Source organism: Zonotrichia albicollis, chromosome 3 (assembly GCF_047830755.1).
Source record: "Zonotrichia albicollis isolate bZonAlb1 chromosome 3, bZonAlb1.hap1, whole genome shotgun sequence".
Taxonomy (NCBI): domain Eukaryota; kingdom Metazoa; phylum Chordata; class Aves; order Passeriformes; family Passerellidae; genus Zonotrichia; species Zonotrichia albicollis.
In genome coordinates this window covers 41210773-41228131 of record NC_133821.1, presented here as the reverse complement: position 1 = coordinate 41228131, position 17359 = coordinate 41210773, and the positions used below count along the sequence as shown (strand labels likewise).

At 35.3% G+C, this 17359-nt stretch overlaps 1 protein-coding gene across 1 annotated transcript in view; it reads left to right on the top strand.

Annotated features, from left to right (window-relative positions):
• DNAH8 (dynein axonemal heavy chain 8) overlaps nucleotides 1-17030 on the top strand; it is a 114255-nt gene extending 97225 nt beyond the window's left edge. The window contains exons 81-91 of the mRNA XM_074538596.1: nucleotides 37-110; nucleotides 2370-2522; nucleotides 3247-3402; nucleotides 5402-5518; nucleotides 6702-6803; nucleotides 7179-7339; nucleotides 11875-12031; nucleotides 12546-12698; nucleotides 12784-12973; nucleotides 15909-16030; nucleotides 16491-17030. Of these exons, the coding sequence (XP_074394697.1) occupies nucleotides 37-110; nucleotides 2370-2522; nucleotides 3247-3402; nucleotides 5402-5518; nucleotides 6702-6803; nucleotides 7179-7339; nucleotides 11875-12031; nucleotides 12546-12698; nucleotides 12784-12973; nucleotides 15909-16030; nucleotides 16491-16778 (1673 nt within the window). The 3' untranslated portion in view covers nucleotides 16779-17030. The remainder of the gene's footprint in view (nucleotides 1-36; nucleotides 111-2369; nucleotides 2523-3246; nucleotides 3403-5401; nucleotides 5519-6701; nucleotides 6804-7178; nucleotides 7340-11874; nucleotides 12032-12545; nucleotides 12699-12783; nucleotides 12974-15908; nucleotides 16031-16490) is intronic.
• Nucleotides 17031-17359: the final 329 nt, after the last annotated feature.

The following is a 17359-nucleotide window of genomic DNA, read 5'->3' as shown; positions in this document are numbered from 1 at the left end:
AGGTTCATTAATCTTATATTGTCAAATATGTTATAGAATGTAGGACCATCTCAATGGGCCAAGGACAAGAGGTTCATGCACGCAAACTCGTAGAGGCGTCAATGGAACAGGTGGGGGAAAAACATTGCAACATAAGCTGATGGTTTTGGTATTCTTTTACACCCCTTTAGCATCCAGTCTATAATATTTTGCATTTTCATCTTACTATCAAGCATATCTCCGGGTGACCATGTCTTTTTGAATGCCCGAGTTTAAAAACATTTCTCTGTGGCATATATATGTGACAGTGGAGTCCAAGGCAATGCCTCTGGCAGCAGTGCTACTGAGCAGCTTCCCAAAAGCAGCACATTCCTTACTTATCACTACACTTAATAAAGGGTAAAAGGACATTGGGGCCTGGTCCTGTCCAGATCCCACCTCTTTATTGGAAATTTTTTTTCTTTTTTTCCCCTCCCATATAAGAGATACCTGGATGTTGCATAGCTTCTACTGAATGAAACAGTGACAGCACATGTAGCTTAAAGTTGTAGATACAGAAGGATGTGCTTGCTTCTAATACTGTTTCACATTTTTCTTGCAACACTGCTAGTGACAGGACCACTTACTCAGCAACATTTGGTGTCTCTTCTTTGTTTCTTTAATTGTCGATCTTTTGGCTTTGAGTCCCAAGCATGTCTAAGAATTTCTAAACAATATGTAAGAATTTTTCTTTAGATGTTGTTATGGCAGATGACATTTCCCAACAGTAAAACCATGAAAAACCTAAGTAGCAGCTACAGAGAGATAGTAATTGAAACTTCAAATACAATAGAAAAGTTTTAGTGCAAAGGGGGTACTTTCTGGTCAGCTGGACACTTCAAGGAGTTGTGGACAGTCTTTCAAATGAAGACATACAGGCATAGTTGCCTGCAAGCTCAAAATATGGGGTATCAGTCATATACCTGTACTTTGTAGGGGTAGAATATCTCCAGTAAAAGAGAGCAGTATTGGCATATAGATGTACACCAATTTGGAAAAAGAGAAAAAAGAAATCTCTTTATAGCAAATGAAAATTCATATTATAAGTGCACACATACATCTGGTATTTCTTTTTTTGTTTGTCTAGAATGGTCGCTGTAAACTCCCAGTTCATTGCAATGGTGAAAACTTCCCTTCCTTTCTTTTCTTGTTTTCTTTTTTTTTTTTCCCTTTCTTTTGCCCTTAAATTGAAGCACAAGGACACTCAAAACAGTACTCCAGTAGAGCTACCAGTAAGAATTTTTGAGCTACATGCCTTGGTGCTGAAGGGAAGAAAATGTGAACATCAGATTTGAAACTACTAAACAGAATTAGTGAATACGAAGACAAATACCTATTTGACACCTCTGGCCAAGAGTACATAATATGATTAAAACTGCTGTGCTGTGTTACAGGAAGATAATTGTCAAAAACTCTGTTTGATTCATTTGGAAATGTATGAAATTGATTAAAGATCTCGCTCAGAAAAGTTGATCCCCATAAAAGAAGGAAAAAAGCCACCTTCATTTAATTTTTTTTTAATATCTATCAATTCACCACAAATACGTCAATTATATTTTTTCACCAACGGTTACTGATGTTTTTTAAATGAGCTAAAACAAAATTGCTGAAATGAAATTACAAGCTGTAATGAAATCCACTGTCCATCACTGTTTAGAACTGATTAAATAATGTCCCATTTTAATATCAGGCTTCTAATTCATCAGGCTTCTAAAGTGATGCTAAAAATGCTGATTGGATTTAAATTCACAAACAAAGGTTTAGAGAGACAATAATCCAACTAGAGCTTTCATGCTCAGTTTGAGAAATGAATAAGATCAAAATAAATGGAGTTTGACTTTCATGCAAATGCCTTTATTTCAGATAAACTAATTGGAGTTGAAAAGTCTTAGAATCTTATTACAACCTCTTTGCACTTATTTAGATTATGTTATTAACAAATCAGTTTTTAAAAATACGTATTCCTTAAATTTCAGCTGTTACTTTTCATCTCACATTCTTTTGGATCTGAGAAGAGGATTGCTTATCACTGATGTTTTGCTGGGAGAGTACAGGAACCTCTTTTTGCCACTAGATAGCACTGATTCTTTGCTTACAATATTGAGCCTGGTTATGTTATTTTCACTGAGAAAAAGAGAATGTGGAAATAACTTTTGCACTAACTTATTCTATTTGCTTTATCTGTGCCAATAGCCTATAATAATAAAAGAGAATATATATTTAGGAACAGAACAGAATTTTTAAAAAATTTCATGGAAAACCAAATTTTATTCTTATATAGACAGCTGGCTTTAGCATTATGAATAACTTGTTCTTAATATTATACGGTAATAGTTGATATCCTTTTTTAGGGAGGCTGGGTGTTACTTCAGAATTGTCACCTTGGACTGGAGTTCATGGAAGAACTACTGGAGACACTTCTTACTGCTGAGATCCAGAATGACACATTTCGAGTTTGGATAACTACTGAACAACATCTTAAATTCCCAATTACACTGCTACAGGTTTGTTCAAATATTTAATTCAGGTACTTAATGAAAATTATTCAAATTGATTATGTAAATGGCAGTAAAAAAATGGAGGGGAAAAACCCAAGGAAAAAATGGGCTTTTGTTACAATGTAAATATGTCAGTGTCGGTGATGGTTTTAACCAAGAGAAATTAAAGGTCTATGTTCAAAATCTTTGTGCCTAATCTAGTATGACTGCAGAAGAGAAGGGTTTGGGAAGACCTGTTGGCAGCCTTGCAGTACTTGAAGGGGCCCATAGGAAAGATGAGGACAGACATTTTAGTATGGTGTGTTGCAACAGGTCGAGGGATTCTGGTTTTAAACTGAAGAAGGTTTTATTTATAAAAAGATATAAGTTTTTTACAATGAGGGTGGTGAGGCACTAAGAGAGGTGGCACCCAGAAAGGTATTGGATACTCCCTCCCTGGAAATATTCAAGGTCAAGTTGAACGGGACTCTGAGCAATGCTATCTGTTTGAAAATGTCACTGATCAGTGCAGGAGGGTTGGACTGGATGGTCTTTAAAAGGTCCTTTCCAACTTAAACTATTCTATGATTCTGTGTACTCCTTTTATGCAGTTTAAGTACGTATCAACTTCATTTCTACAAGGCTTCAGTTATTTACATTTTATTTATAACTAGTAGTTGTGGCATTTTCATATGTTGTTATTTTTGTTTCAGTAAACAAATCCAATTCCTTTATGTTTTTCTTGTGACAGATTGCTATAAAGTTCACAAATGAACCTCCACAAGGTATACGTGCCGGACTGAAAAGAACATTTTCTGGAATTAGTCAGGATCTGTTAAACGTTAGCAACCTGCCTATGTGGAAACCTTTGCTTTACACTGTAGCTTTCCTGCATTCTACTGTTCAGGTATTTCTTAAAAGGTTTGCAAATAGTGGTGTAATATATGGAGTGACTCTAATAGAGGTTCCTGAAAAAACACATTCTGATATTTATTGTAGCATCATGCTGCAGGACTAAAGCTTTAATGGCTGTAATCTGTATTTCAAGGTTCGTTATTATCTCTTTTTTTTTAATACCTTTTAAACAATTCTCATATAATGGGCATTTAGAATTTTTTTTTCTCATCTAACTTCAGCTGATCAAAAGTTAGTCATTGGGTATATGGGAAAAATTTCTCTCTGTAGTCAATAGAAATAGATAAGCATACTGAAACAGAAAACCAGCTTATCTGTCACAGCTGTCCTTCTCTAAGAGTGAATATTTTTCTAGAGATATATCACTCTCTCCATTGATTTTAAAAGCAATCCAGATGCCTAATTTAGAGTAGCTATTTTCTAGATGGCTAAAATGAAATAAAATTTTTGTAACATCTGTGCTAATGTTTTTTCTACATTAATTGCAGTGTGAGAACAAAGACATCTATACATTGTACTTTAAAGAGAAATAAGTTTTCAGATCACAATAAAGACTAATATTCTGAGCTCTCTGAATGTGCCTCCTTTTCACCAAGGATCTCAAAATAGTTACAAAACACTGTTTAATCCTTAGGTTCTACTAAGCATCTTGTATTTTTTGGTGTAGGCAGCCGGTGAGAGAAGGACAATTTTTGATGTTCACTGTTACAGCATTCTGCATTATTTTCCTCCTTCTACCCTTTTTAAACAATGAAAAAGTTGTTCTGTGTACTGCCTCGGGATTATACTGTTCTTGTGGAACTAGAAGATCTATGCTTATTCAACCCATCAGTATTTTTAAAAACTATTACAGCTATTCATCTATTAAGAAATTTTATGAATTGCCAACCAACAAGCAATATATACATTGTCCTGCCTTTAAAGTGACCAGGTCTTAATATCCTTTGGTGACAAGATCATGATGATAAATATAGCTTAAGATGTAATTCAAAAAAATTTGCAGGAAATCATTACACTTTCCTGCATGGTATTATTGGTAATGCTGTCTCATCTGCTTAAAGCAGATGATGGTTCCCAACATTTTCATTGAAAAATAAAAGGTGGAGGGTTTTTTTCATTCTAGTTCTTTTTAAATATTGTAGCCAGGGTGCCTAAATGTTACTTCAGGTGTCAAAGACTGTCAGTGATTAGTGAGCTAATAATATAAAATCTGATAAATATGGTATTACTTAGATAGTTTTAAAATGTAATTTATTAATTTGATAAATGCCAGTGCTATTCATAAATTTAGTTCTTAACTTCTTGGATTAATTTGTTCTACATTCTGAAAAAAAATCATTGAGCAAATTAACTGAGATGACTTTAATATACTTGGGAAAAATCAAATAGTGCTAGATATTGAAAGGGTTTGGGCTACAGAATATTTATTCTTTACTTTCATAGTTGAATATTTTTCTGTTAATTTCCAGGTAGGAGGGCAATAGTATATTTCAATAACGTAATGGTGGCAACCTTAACATAAAGTTATGAATTTTGAAAAAATGTACATAAAAAAAACCATATGGAAACAATAACACAGAAGTAGCAGAACTCTTTGCAAAACTGAGCATAAATATAGGAACTTGAAAATTTTAAATATCATTAGTCGATAGTATATGTAAAAAGAAGAGAAAAACTGTACCAAGCTAAATTAATTAATTGTTTAATATAAAAATCTCATTATCCACACAGAAGTGTGGCATTGTAAACTTGTGACTTTCAAATTGATTATTAAAGTTGTTAAAACATTATTTGTTGCTTTTTCTATAAATATTTATCCCTTATGGAATAACTTGACTGTATTATTGATATGTTTGAGTCATACAGCTATTTCCTAGGCATTTCTTCTCCAGTTCAATTCTTTACTCCACTGGTATTGTTACTGAAATTTATTAAAGAAAGAAAATTATAAGTTGTTTCATAAATATATTTGGTTTTTATTTTTTCCTAAGGAGCGACGCAAGTTTGGACCTTTGGGTTGGAATATTCCTTATGAATTTAACTCGGCAGACTTTACAGCCAGCATTCAGTTTATAATTAATCACCTAAAAAAAATTGACATCAAGAAGGTGAATGCTAAAATCTTTATAGAGTACATTTTAATGCTTTGAATGGCAGCAGAAATTGTTTTTCCCTCATGTTTATCATAATTTACTCATTGCTATTCATTTAGTGCCACTTCTAATGATCAAAGGTTGAGGTTCTCTGCAAGAAAATCAAGCTGAAATATTTTATGTGCTGTCATGCATGTAAAAATACGTATTTGTTAAGAACATTAAAATTTGTTTTTCTTTTTCACTGTATCCAAAATTAACAAGTCTGTATGTTATCTGTTCTGGAAAGGGAGCTAAAATATTTACCGAGTTTGATAGAGCAAATCAAACCTCTCTACAGCTACCATTAGATCTTCTACTGCTTAGCAGGGAATAGCCATTCCTTATGAAGCAGCACTCAGCCGAGAGAGAAAAATGAGAAATAGGAAGAAGGGGTGGCGTAGGGAGGATGGAATGTGGGGTTAGAAGAGAGGCAATAGCAGCTGTGAGTGATTTTAGGTCAAACAAGTAATAATGAAATATATATATATATATACACACATACACATATGTATATAAAATGAGATTTTACTTCTAGACATCAAGGTATATGAGGAGTGGCCGAGGGACCTGGAGTGTTTAGCCTGGAGAAAGGAGGCTTGGGGTGACCTTGTCACTCTCTACACCTCCCTGAAAGGCAGGTGTAGCCGGTTGGGGATCGGCCTCTTCTCCCAGGCAACCAGTGCCAGGACAAGAGGACATAGCCTCAAGCTGTGCCAGGGGAGATTTAGGTTGAACATCAGGAGGATTTTCTTAGTGGAAAGGGTTGTCAAGCATTGGAATGGACAGCCCAGGAAGGCTGTGGAGTAACTGTGCCTGTAGGTGTTGAAGAAACTACTGGACATGGCTCTTAGTGCCATGGTCTAAATTGGTGTTTGGTCAAAGATTGGATGCAATGACCTTAAAGGTCTTTTCCAATGTAAATGATCCTGTGATTCTGGATTTATAGTAGCAGGATCAAGCCCAACCCTTCTATAAAATTACAGAAGGGTTGAGCTCAGTAAATACCTTAGAAATAATGTTATATAATATATAATTGTTATATATAATTTTTTCAGTTTACGTTTCAGAATGTTATGAGTTTCAGATTGTATTTAAATGAAAATCTTCTTCTTACATATAATAACTATAGTCTTTCATGTACTTTACTTGCATCCAGGGGATATCATGGAACACAGTACGCTATATGATTGGAGAAGTACAGTATGGAGGCCGAGTCACAGATGACTATGACAAACGTCTTCTTAATTGCTTTGCAAGGGTAGGAGATCTCGGAAATACAGTTATTTGTCATGTTTATTGGCGGCTGTAATACAGAAATCAGAAGGTCTTCTTTCTGCTGAATATGCATTTCACCAGTTTTTAAAGTAAAACAAATTTTTCAAAACATCATTCTTTGGCAGTGAGGATCTTCCCTTTGGTTCCTCTTTGGTGTGGAGCAGAAGCTTAAAAAGACTCAGCTGGAGTCAAACTTAATAGACATAATTATTAACAATTTACAGTTGTCTTAAAGTAAAATTAGATGCAGTAGCTGAAACAAGAACCCTAATCCTCCAAGAGTAAAAGTGAGGTTTAAGAGCCACCTAAGTAGCAAAATAATTGCTGACTTTCTTTTTTCCCCATGGATTTTTCACAGGTATGGTTTAGTGAAAATATGTTTGACAGTGCTTTCTGCTTTTATACTGGCTATAAAATTCCAGTATGCAAAACTCTGGAACAGTACTTTGACTACATCCAGTTACTTCCTGCCATGGACACCCCAGAGGTGTTTGGTCTCCATCCCAATGCTGATATTACGTAAGTAGGTCTCCACATATTGAAAATGGAGAATGTTTCTTTTAGTATTTGGGAACAAATTCCTATCAAGTGTTTAAGTAAAGTACATTTTGCATTGGAAATCTAGGATTCATGTGAATTTCACTGTTGAAGTGGAACACTTCCTGTGTATGTACATTGTTATAAATGCAGTATCTTCTGCTATGTTTTACACGTCCATTTAAAGCAGTTGGAACTCTTATTACTTACTCCTCATGATTTTACTTTTTTTAATTGAAAACATTATGAAACTTTAATATGAACACGTGATCGGTTGATCTATACAGTTCAACTAGAGAAAGTTTCTAGCATTGGCTTCTGTTTCAAGCAGTTTATTTTTCTGTGCACACTTGTTAAATGATTCTCTGGATTGTCATTTGGTTTACAAGCATGCCTTTTGGATGCAACTACAAACTTATGTTGCAGTCAGTCTGGCCATTTCCATTATTTAAAAGAGGCTTTTCAACTGCACCAAGTACTAGCTCCACTTAAAATTTTATCTTTGACTGAATTCACTCTTTCATTCCAAATAATCTGTGTAACAGCTTGCCCTTTATTTCTCTCTAATATTATATGCCCTGTGAAAGGATATGAACATCATCATATTTTTTTCACTGAAGTTCTTAATAATTCTTCCATGAAATATTGCATTTTCATATGCAGTTTGTCCACCTTCCACATTCATTTTTTCTTCATGTAGCTATTTTTCTACCTTTAAATATTGAAATGCAGAGCTGCTGTGAAAACTTAACATCTAATCATCTTAACTTATCATCTAATATTTTTGGATGAAACAATAATTTCCCACAATTTTTCAGTGTCAAAGTTGAGAGGCTGGTGCCATGTCAAGAGGCCTGCATTCTGGGTGTGCTGTGAGAAGAGTACACAGTCTTATTGTCAACTCCTACTAGCACATACCACTCTTAATATATGCTTGTGAAGAAAAGAATCTGAGTAGATTCTGTTTCAAGTCATTCCCTGATACTTGCAAGACCTCCCTTCAGAAATTATTAAAGAAGAAAGAAGAGCCAAGATTTAACAGAGAGCTAAACAAAGCCTTGAAGAGAGACATGCTGTAGATCCAAAATTAGGCTTGTAGGAGAGCTAATTTATAGGAGGAAATTTGGGACTAATACTCTTGGAGGAGCTTTAGTGAGTAGGAACAGCTCTCTGATTTCTCTTCAGTTATCAGTTTTTCTTCCACTTGGTACTTCGACATATTCCTGTTACTTTAGCCCCTTTTTTTCTCCTGTAGATTTTGCCTTGTAGGTATTTCTTTAGAGTTTGGGAAAAATGTTCAATGGCTTAATGCTTTTTTCCATGTCTTATCATGGTCATGTTATAAGCAACAATGCACAGCTGCTGTGTCTGAATTTCATCTTGGACACACAGACCAAATGGATTAACATCCCATAGAGTATAAAATTCTATTCAAATTCTCCTTATAATATGTTACCAAGTCATCTCAGAGTATGCACAAGGCTAACTGCTAGGATTGAAACCCTGAGAGAGCTAAGACCTCTCCATGTTACTATTACTGAGGACAAGAAAAATCATATCTCTCACTAATTTACCGAAGCAGTTTTACATTTCAGCCAAAAGCTCAATCTGTTGCTTACAATTGGAAGGCTTCAATGAATTTCAATGCTTTCATTTAGGATTAACATTCTCAAAGTCATTGAGAATGATTTTAACTTGCTGTATGAATCATAGGTTCTGCAAAGCCACATAGTTAACAGGTACCTGAGCAGGAAAGGAATATTCTGACAATCTTCTGCCAAAACCCCTTTCCAGTTGGTTCCCTTCTAAAGCCTTAAATGTAGCTGGATTTTTGTTAAGCTATTGCAAGCTGATGAATGTAAGGTTTTGAACACTGTGCTGCAATAGATATTGCTGTCTTCTATGAAAAGCTGAGGCAATGGTTCTGTCACGTGCATTTTTTCTTAGTTTTCACTTTCAGTGAAAATCCCTGATGGCACATATTCCAGCTATCAAATAATGATAGTATGTTACGTCCAAATTCTTGAGAGAATACTCTTAATAATGTTTTTTGGAGCCTAGAATCCACAGAAAATTAATTTTCTTTTTTCATCTTATGACACAATTCACTTTACAATACTGTTTTGGGGAAAAAAATAAATACGTGTTGAGCGCTTTATCTTACATACTTTAAGCAACACTGACACTATAAATGAGATTTGTTTAATGTTGCTGTATCTTCCTTTCTGGTTACTCTAGACTTGCTTAACAGTAATAGAGAAAAATAGATCCTTGTAAAGTGCAATTTCTCTCATCACAAAGCAGACATCTAAAATACATGAGCTGAATAGAGCAACAGAGACAAAGGGCTGTTATGGAGACATCTGCACATAAACATCTACATGTGATGAGGGTCAGCCCATCACATGCAACTGATTCTGTTCTCAGGAACATGGTACTTCCTCTACAGACTTCTGCCATCTTTTTATTGTTATTGTTTGCATCTGTACTTCATTTTATTTGCAATCTAAAGTAAAGTGAGGTTTTCCAAAGCCCAGAAAAATTTTGTTCCAGAGTGGTTTTTATGTTGAATATGTCCCAGTGGTATGTAAGTGAAATTCTTTCTTGGTATTTTAACCTCACTTCCGCAGTGAAAAATTACTTTTAATTACATAAAGACCAAGATGCATATTTTTGTCTTTCCTATTTTTATTTACAAAAAAGTCTTGTTCAAAGAGTAATTATTATTTATGCAAGATTCACGTAAATTCTCCTCTTCAGAAGGTTCCTAGCTTGTGTAATTTAAGAAAGGAATATCCTCAATCAGTATCACCTTTGATTCCATTGCTTTGATGCTTTTTTCTCAAAAGCCATTCTCTCATTTTCCCCAAAGTTTGCATACAACCTTTTTTTAAAATAGTTTCTATTCCTTTTTATTTTTTTTAGATTTAGAAAGACCATTTAAAAATTCTGTAATTTATTATAATTTAATTGATGTAATAATCAGGGAACCCATACCTTCTATATAAAATAGTCTGACAGCAGAATTGGAAGAATGGTGCTTACAGTATGAAGAGGAAGGTTCACATATCTCTAATCACTACTTGTTAAATCAGCAAGACAAAACGGAAAGGTTACAACCACCAGTATGTCATCCAAATTACCAATAAAGCCATGAGTCCAAGAGAATTTTTATCTTTTCGGCTCATATGTGGTCTTGAATAAATCTTTCATTCTTTTAATGGGGCCATAAATTGAAAAAAAGCTTGAGAGTTTTGAGTCTGAAGTCAAGGGTTATGAAAATCCTTGAAAGCCCCCACCATTCCTACCTTTAGAAGCAGAAATTATATCCTCAGAGTAGCAAAATCCCAGTAGTGTTTCTTCCATTTTTCTTCCATTTTTCTGATTTATAGTCTTTATAATTCACTCTTGCATTCACTCTTTTTTTCTTTTTTTTTTTTTTCTGAAGTACTTTAGTATCTAGCTTCTCTGGTATTGTGACACTGTATCCAAAGCATCTTTAGGTGCTTTAGTTCACGCATTCTATCCTTCGTTTCATGTCTTATATAATTATGTATGACAAAGTAATAGAAGGAGATGGGTATCATAGGAAAGTTGAAAAGTAATGCTGACATACAAATCTATGCTTTGAATCAGTGTAAATGTATGTCCTGCATCACTCATTGATGTCTCTGTTCCTCGTGTAGCTGATTCCATAAGGTAAAAGTAGGCACTGCTGACACTTCAGTACTTCAGGCTTTCTTTCTTATTTCCTCTCATAGCTCTATGCCACTGGATAGCACTCCAACAAAAATACTCCTGTAATTACTCTGTTGAAGGACTGATGTGGTCTACCATCTTTCGTTATCCAATGCCACACAAATTTAATTCACATTTTTGTATTGACTCAGAACATTAATTTGCATTAGCACTGCCCATGCTTCACTATGGAATAAAAGCTTTTTACCTGCAGTGCTGTAAATCTAGCAGGCCTTGTCATTAATCCTGAAACATCTGAAAGCAGAATGGATTTACTAATTATCAAAGGGGCAGCTTTCAGAGTTATACCTCCACCTTTTCCTGTTTCTGCATTACACTTTTAAGAAGTAATTAAATGAGGCAAATATTCTTCCTTGTTACAAAACTTTTATTGCTTCTTCTCAACAAATAGCTCTTTAGAAGACATTAATCAGGAATATGCCCTTTCCTCAGAATCCCTGGTATTGTAGGTTTTTCTGCCACCACACAATCTCAGCTTGTAGACCTCCTTCTTATCCCTGAATTAGGCACACAGCAAGTGTATAACAGGGAAGAGGGAAGTTCATATTCTTTAAAACTTTGGTAAACCAAACCTTCCCAAACCTTCATGATCAGTGTATTATGCAGTGTATTATGGTTGGTGCAGGATGCAAAGGAAACCAATTTTGTGCGAGTTTTGATTTAACTTCATGGCACACTGTTTTTTGTTTGTTCTACAAAGTTATCATTAACTATTAAAAAATTCTATGTAATTTATAGCATGTTCCTCATCCTCTCAGATACCAGAGAAATACATCAGCTGATGTTCTGGATACTATTACCAACATTCAGCCTAAAGAAAGTGGTGGAGGATCTGGAGAAACTCGTGAATCAGTTGTTTATCGTTTGGCTGAAGACATGCTAGAGAAACTTCCTCCAGATTACGTACCTCATGAGGCAAGCTAACCTTAGTCATGTCCTACTGTTCTCTCTATTGAGTTTTCACACTACACATTCCAAAAAAGAAATGCCGAATTGTACAAAAGATCATATAAATAGCAGTAGATTCAAGGAACCAACACCCTTATTGCTACCAGCATGAATTAGTATGAAGTTTTTTTATCTAAAATCAAGACATCTAACAATTGGCCATGGAGATATGCTGGGGAGACTACACTTGGTTTTGCAAAGCTGCTTGGGAAAACAGAAAAAAGTCAGTCTTTACATTTTGTGATAGCAGTCTCCTGGGCCTTTTGCGTGAAGTCCTGTTCTAGCAAAATCATGTGTAATTGGGTAGTATCAGACAAAAAGTAAAAACTGCAGCAGTTTTAAGGAGATAAATGTTAGTTGAATAATACACAAATCTAATATTTACTTTTCTGAACACACAGGTAGTTAAAATGTTGCATACTAAAATGGCATTTCAATGATTTAGACTTAACTAAATTTCTTCTGTGTTTTTATAATTTAGGTAAAGGCTCGTTTAGTTAAAATGGGAGTACTAAACTCTATGAATATTTTTCTTCGTCAAGAAATTGACCGCATGCAGAGGGTGATCACAGTTGTCCGCACCAGTTTGAATGATCTGAAACTAGCCATAGATGGAACTATTGTTATGAGTGAGGCAAGTAAAGTGCTTCTACTACACATGGAATACTATGCTTTACAATACTGATTTATTTACTTTGAATATTATTTAATTCTTTCAGAATTTAAGAGATGCACTTGATAACATGTATGATGCTCGAATCCCTCAAGTATGGAAGAGAGTATCTTGGGAGTCCTCCACACTTGGCTTCTGGTTTACTGATCTTTTGGAGAGAAATGCTCAATTATCTAATTGGATATTTCAAGGAAGACCAAAGGTGTTTTGGATAACTGGATTCTTTAATCCGCAAGGTAAGGCTTGAGTAGTAATGTATTGAATAGTAGTATTTCAATGGTTATGCTGCCAGCATGTGTCACAGGAGCCAAGATGGAAAATGGGTTCAATGTGCACTTACAGCCCAGAAAGCCAACCTTAGCCTAGGCTGCATTGAATGGAGTGTGGCCAGCAGGGCAAGGGAGATGGTTCTGCCCCTCTGCTCTGCTCTGCTCTGCTCTGGTGAGAGCCTACCTGGAGTGCTGCATCCAGCTCTGGGGCCCTCACAGAAAGGATGTGAACCTGCTGGAGTGGCTGAAGCAAAGGGCCATGGACACAACCAGAGGGCTGGAGCACCTCTCTTATGAAGGCAGGAAGAGAGAGTTGGGGCCATTCAGCCAGGGGGAAAAGGCTCTGGGGGTGACTTTTATAGCACCTCCCAGTACCTAGAGGGGGCTACAAGAGAGCTGGAGAGGGACTTTTCACAACTGCATTTAGTGATAGGACAAGGGAGGACAGATTTAAACTGAAAACGGGTAGGTTTAGAACTGATACTATAAAGAATTTTTTACTATGAGGCCTTAAGGCATTGGAACAGATTGACAAAAGAAGTGTGGGTGCCCCATTGCTGGCAGTGTCTAAAACCAGGTTGAATTGGACTTGGTCCAGTGGAATTCTTTTTTTTTTTTTTTTGTGTGTGTGTGTGTGACCCTGACCATGGCAGATGAGTTGGAACTTGATGATTTTTTAAGGTCCCTTTCAACCCAAACATTCTACGTGATTCTATGGTTCTCTGATCTTTTAGTCTGACCCAAAGCCACAGTTTTTATATTACAAGAAGGAAAACATATGGTTAATAAATAAAACACTTAATCTTGCTGACATATTGTACTATGATATACAACTTCTTAAGAAAGTATACTTAATAATAATGATACAGCTTTTAAAGAAAATACTATTTTTCTCTGGTTTGAAGCTGTTTAACTCATTCCAAACTGTAAGTTGCGAGCATGGAAGAGCTTTAATCTAGAGCAAGATGTTACAGTAGCAAAAAAATGACTTTTTACAATACAGTAAGAGCAATCTCTCACTGGAACAACCTCATCAGAGACATGGTAGAGTCCCCACTTCTGGAGGTTTTCAAGATGTAATTGGACGGTGCTAGATAACCTCATCTAGTCTTCCCTTTCCTATGAAAGGTTGGACCAAGTGAACTTCCCATGTCTCTTCTGACGTGGGCTATGAATGTGCAATAGTACCACAATTTATAGCAGTTCTTTGTCTTTCACAAAGAATCATCAAAATGTATGTATCCATTTCACAGGTTATTTAATGAACAGTTTCTTCAAATCCATCAAAGATATGCTGTGAAGTACAAGTAAACATTATCTATCATTATCTGTTATAGCTTGATATTTTTACCATTTAGAGGAAAGAGGAGGTAAAACAAATTTTAACCATCTCCATGGGTAGAAAAACCCATTACCTTATAAGGTGTGTGTTCTTAAGAGAATCTCCTTCAGCCTATACAACTACACATACAAAATTCTCATAAGAAACTTGTGTGACAGCTTTGAGGGGGTTTTTTTTGTGTTTTTGTTTTAATTAGAACTAACCTCTGAAATTCTTGAATGTTATATAAGTTACCTTTGCTTTGTGATGCTTCTGTTCTTACTGGCCTTCCTACTGCCAGAACTGTAAACACTACTAATACCAAAGTCTGGTTTAGAGTCACTTTCAGAAACAACTGAGGTGCCTGGAGTACATCCAATTTATTATTAAAAGATGGTATTGGGATGCCAGTCAAAACATATTTGTATACTAAGTGGCACAGCTAATAACCATACTGATCTCTGATAATTCAAAAGCAGCACTCACAGTGGTGTAAAAGAAGATAATGGACTGCATTCTTTTTGACAAATTAAAATATTTAGCAACCAACCTGAGATACAGATGGTCTTGAGCTTTATTATTGCTTCAACATCTGTGTTTAAAAAACCCAAAAGTAGTCCTTCAGCTAGAGAGAGGTTTGCTAAGTGCAAAATGTGTACTGTGGGTAGGGGTGAGGTGAGTGTATTTGTAAGATCAGACTATATTTGTAATACTGCTCACCAGGAAATTCACTATTAAGAATGCAGTTCTCTTTAACTTCTCTTTCTTCCTCTTGAAGAAACAACCAGGTATTTGGTACTAGTGTTTCTGTTTTTGTAGCTTTTTCCTTTATAACACATTCAAACCTCTTTGTTGCTCAGTCCTCTGCGCTTAAACTATTCAGCCCTTTGCATCTCAAACCTTTCCTCTTTCAAATTTCTGTAAAGTCTGTTCAAAACAATACTCAAAAAATCGCCTAACTTGCTGCTCAATTATGTCATCCTCTGCCTTAATTTCCATCTGACACCCTTTTTTCCCCTAACGAAACACACATTTTTCATTCCTCATAGGCACTGCATTGAGTAGATTCCCCACACCCACATAGTGGTTTTATTATCATATTCAGACACATATTTTCTGTTTTCCATCAATGAAATTTATTCTACTTCTTTCATTTAAAACACCCCCTTCTTTTAGCTAAGTTGCCTTTACATAAACATCAGCTTGCACAATGGATAACTTGTTTGCCTTGAAATTCTCTCTTGAAAGACACCTTTATCATGGATCCTGTAGTTAATTGCCTTATGATAATTTGTTAGTCAGCGTCCTGACCAAATATTTCTTAATAGAAATTTAATAGAAGAAAAAAGTACATGCCATTTAGAAATATTTTTCTTGGTGTAATGCACAGTGTACCACTTTTGTCACGTGTTCCTATTTTGGTCCCAAAGCAAAGTTTGCTATCATTAGTCAGGATGCTCCTTTTTAAATACAACTCTGATTATCTGTCTGCAAGTTCAGTGCAGAATCATGCTAATAACTGAGCAAGATTTTATTTTATAATGTGAGATAAATACTAAATGTCTGGCTTAATTTCTCAAGGATTCCTGACAGCAATGAAACAAGAAGCGACTCGAGCACATAAAGACTGGGCTTTGGATAAAGTTGCAGTACATAATGACGTGCTAAAGCTGACCAAGGAAGAAATCATATCACCTCCTTCTGTACGTATGACATGCAAAGATGTTTCAGAATTAATTTTGGTATTTGGTTTATATTATGTACCATTGAGTCATTTTGGATTGATAGAGGAAAAAGTTACAACTGTCTTCACCTTAATGTTTTTGCTCAGCATAGAAGCCAAACACTAAGTATGAAGATATTAATTAAGAAAAATATTTAGTTAAAGGAACTGTTTTCATTGTACCACCTGTTAATTTTTGGAATTTATAGTAAACTTTACATGAAACTTTGTAGTATATAGACACTATTAAAGAATTTTTGTTGCCCTCCATTTCAGTAGCATTATCTTCTGAAAAAGGATTATTTTATAGTTTAAAATGAAACCGTTTGAAGAGATTCAATGTCAGATATTTTTTACTATAAAACATACACTTTTTTTAATGGTTTAAAAAAATTATTATGCTTTATGTGTTGTGATGTATCTGCTTACTCTTCACACAGGAAGGAGTTTATATCTATGGGCTCTTCTTGGAAGGTGCAGGCTGGGACAAACGAAGAAGCATACTTGTTGAGTCTTCACCAAAGATTCTTTTTGTCCAGCTGCCTGTGCTCCATATGTTTGCTGTTGATTCAACCAGACCTAGGGATCCCAGGCTCTATGTTTGTCCTCTTTACAAGAAGCCCAAGAGGACAGATTTGAACTTTATTACAGAGGTATTTTTAAAGACAGCAAAGTCTCCAGACCACTGGATTCTGAGAGGAGTGGCTCTTCTCTGTGACATCAAGTAAGCTGCTTTTCCTGCTATGGCAGAAGAGTACGTGGCGCCTGTGACAAACTAAATGTGTAATTCTTCTACTGCTCTTTATTTGGAGGCTACTTGTCATTATACTAGAAATTGCATTTCAGTCTTGGCTTACTGATGTTTTTTCTCTGCTGTCAGCAAATTTGGTTTGCCTTGGCTGTTTGTTGATAGTTTTGAAGTAAATCTTTCCAAATAAGTTCATTGCTTGTAGTCTTTGAAGTATGCATTATATCACTTTAAATGGATATTTGCTTTAAGAATGTCAAATAAAATGTTATTAAAACTTACAAAAATAAAAACTTTGCTTTTTTTATTCTTTCACATGTAGAACATTTAGCTGGTGTTTCAGTGACGTTTGAGGACAACGGAATTTAAAATCTCCTAGATACAGACTTAAATTCCTAGATTCTGCATGATACACACATTGTTTTCTGTGAGTCTGCAGGAAACTATATGACAAAAAATATATTTGATCCAAATTTTTGGATGGAAAGCTTTCTGGGAAAGCTTGGGCTTTCCCAGATCTCATTTGTTCTAGTTAAACTATCTAGATTAAGTAAAACTACA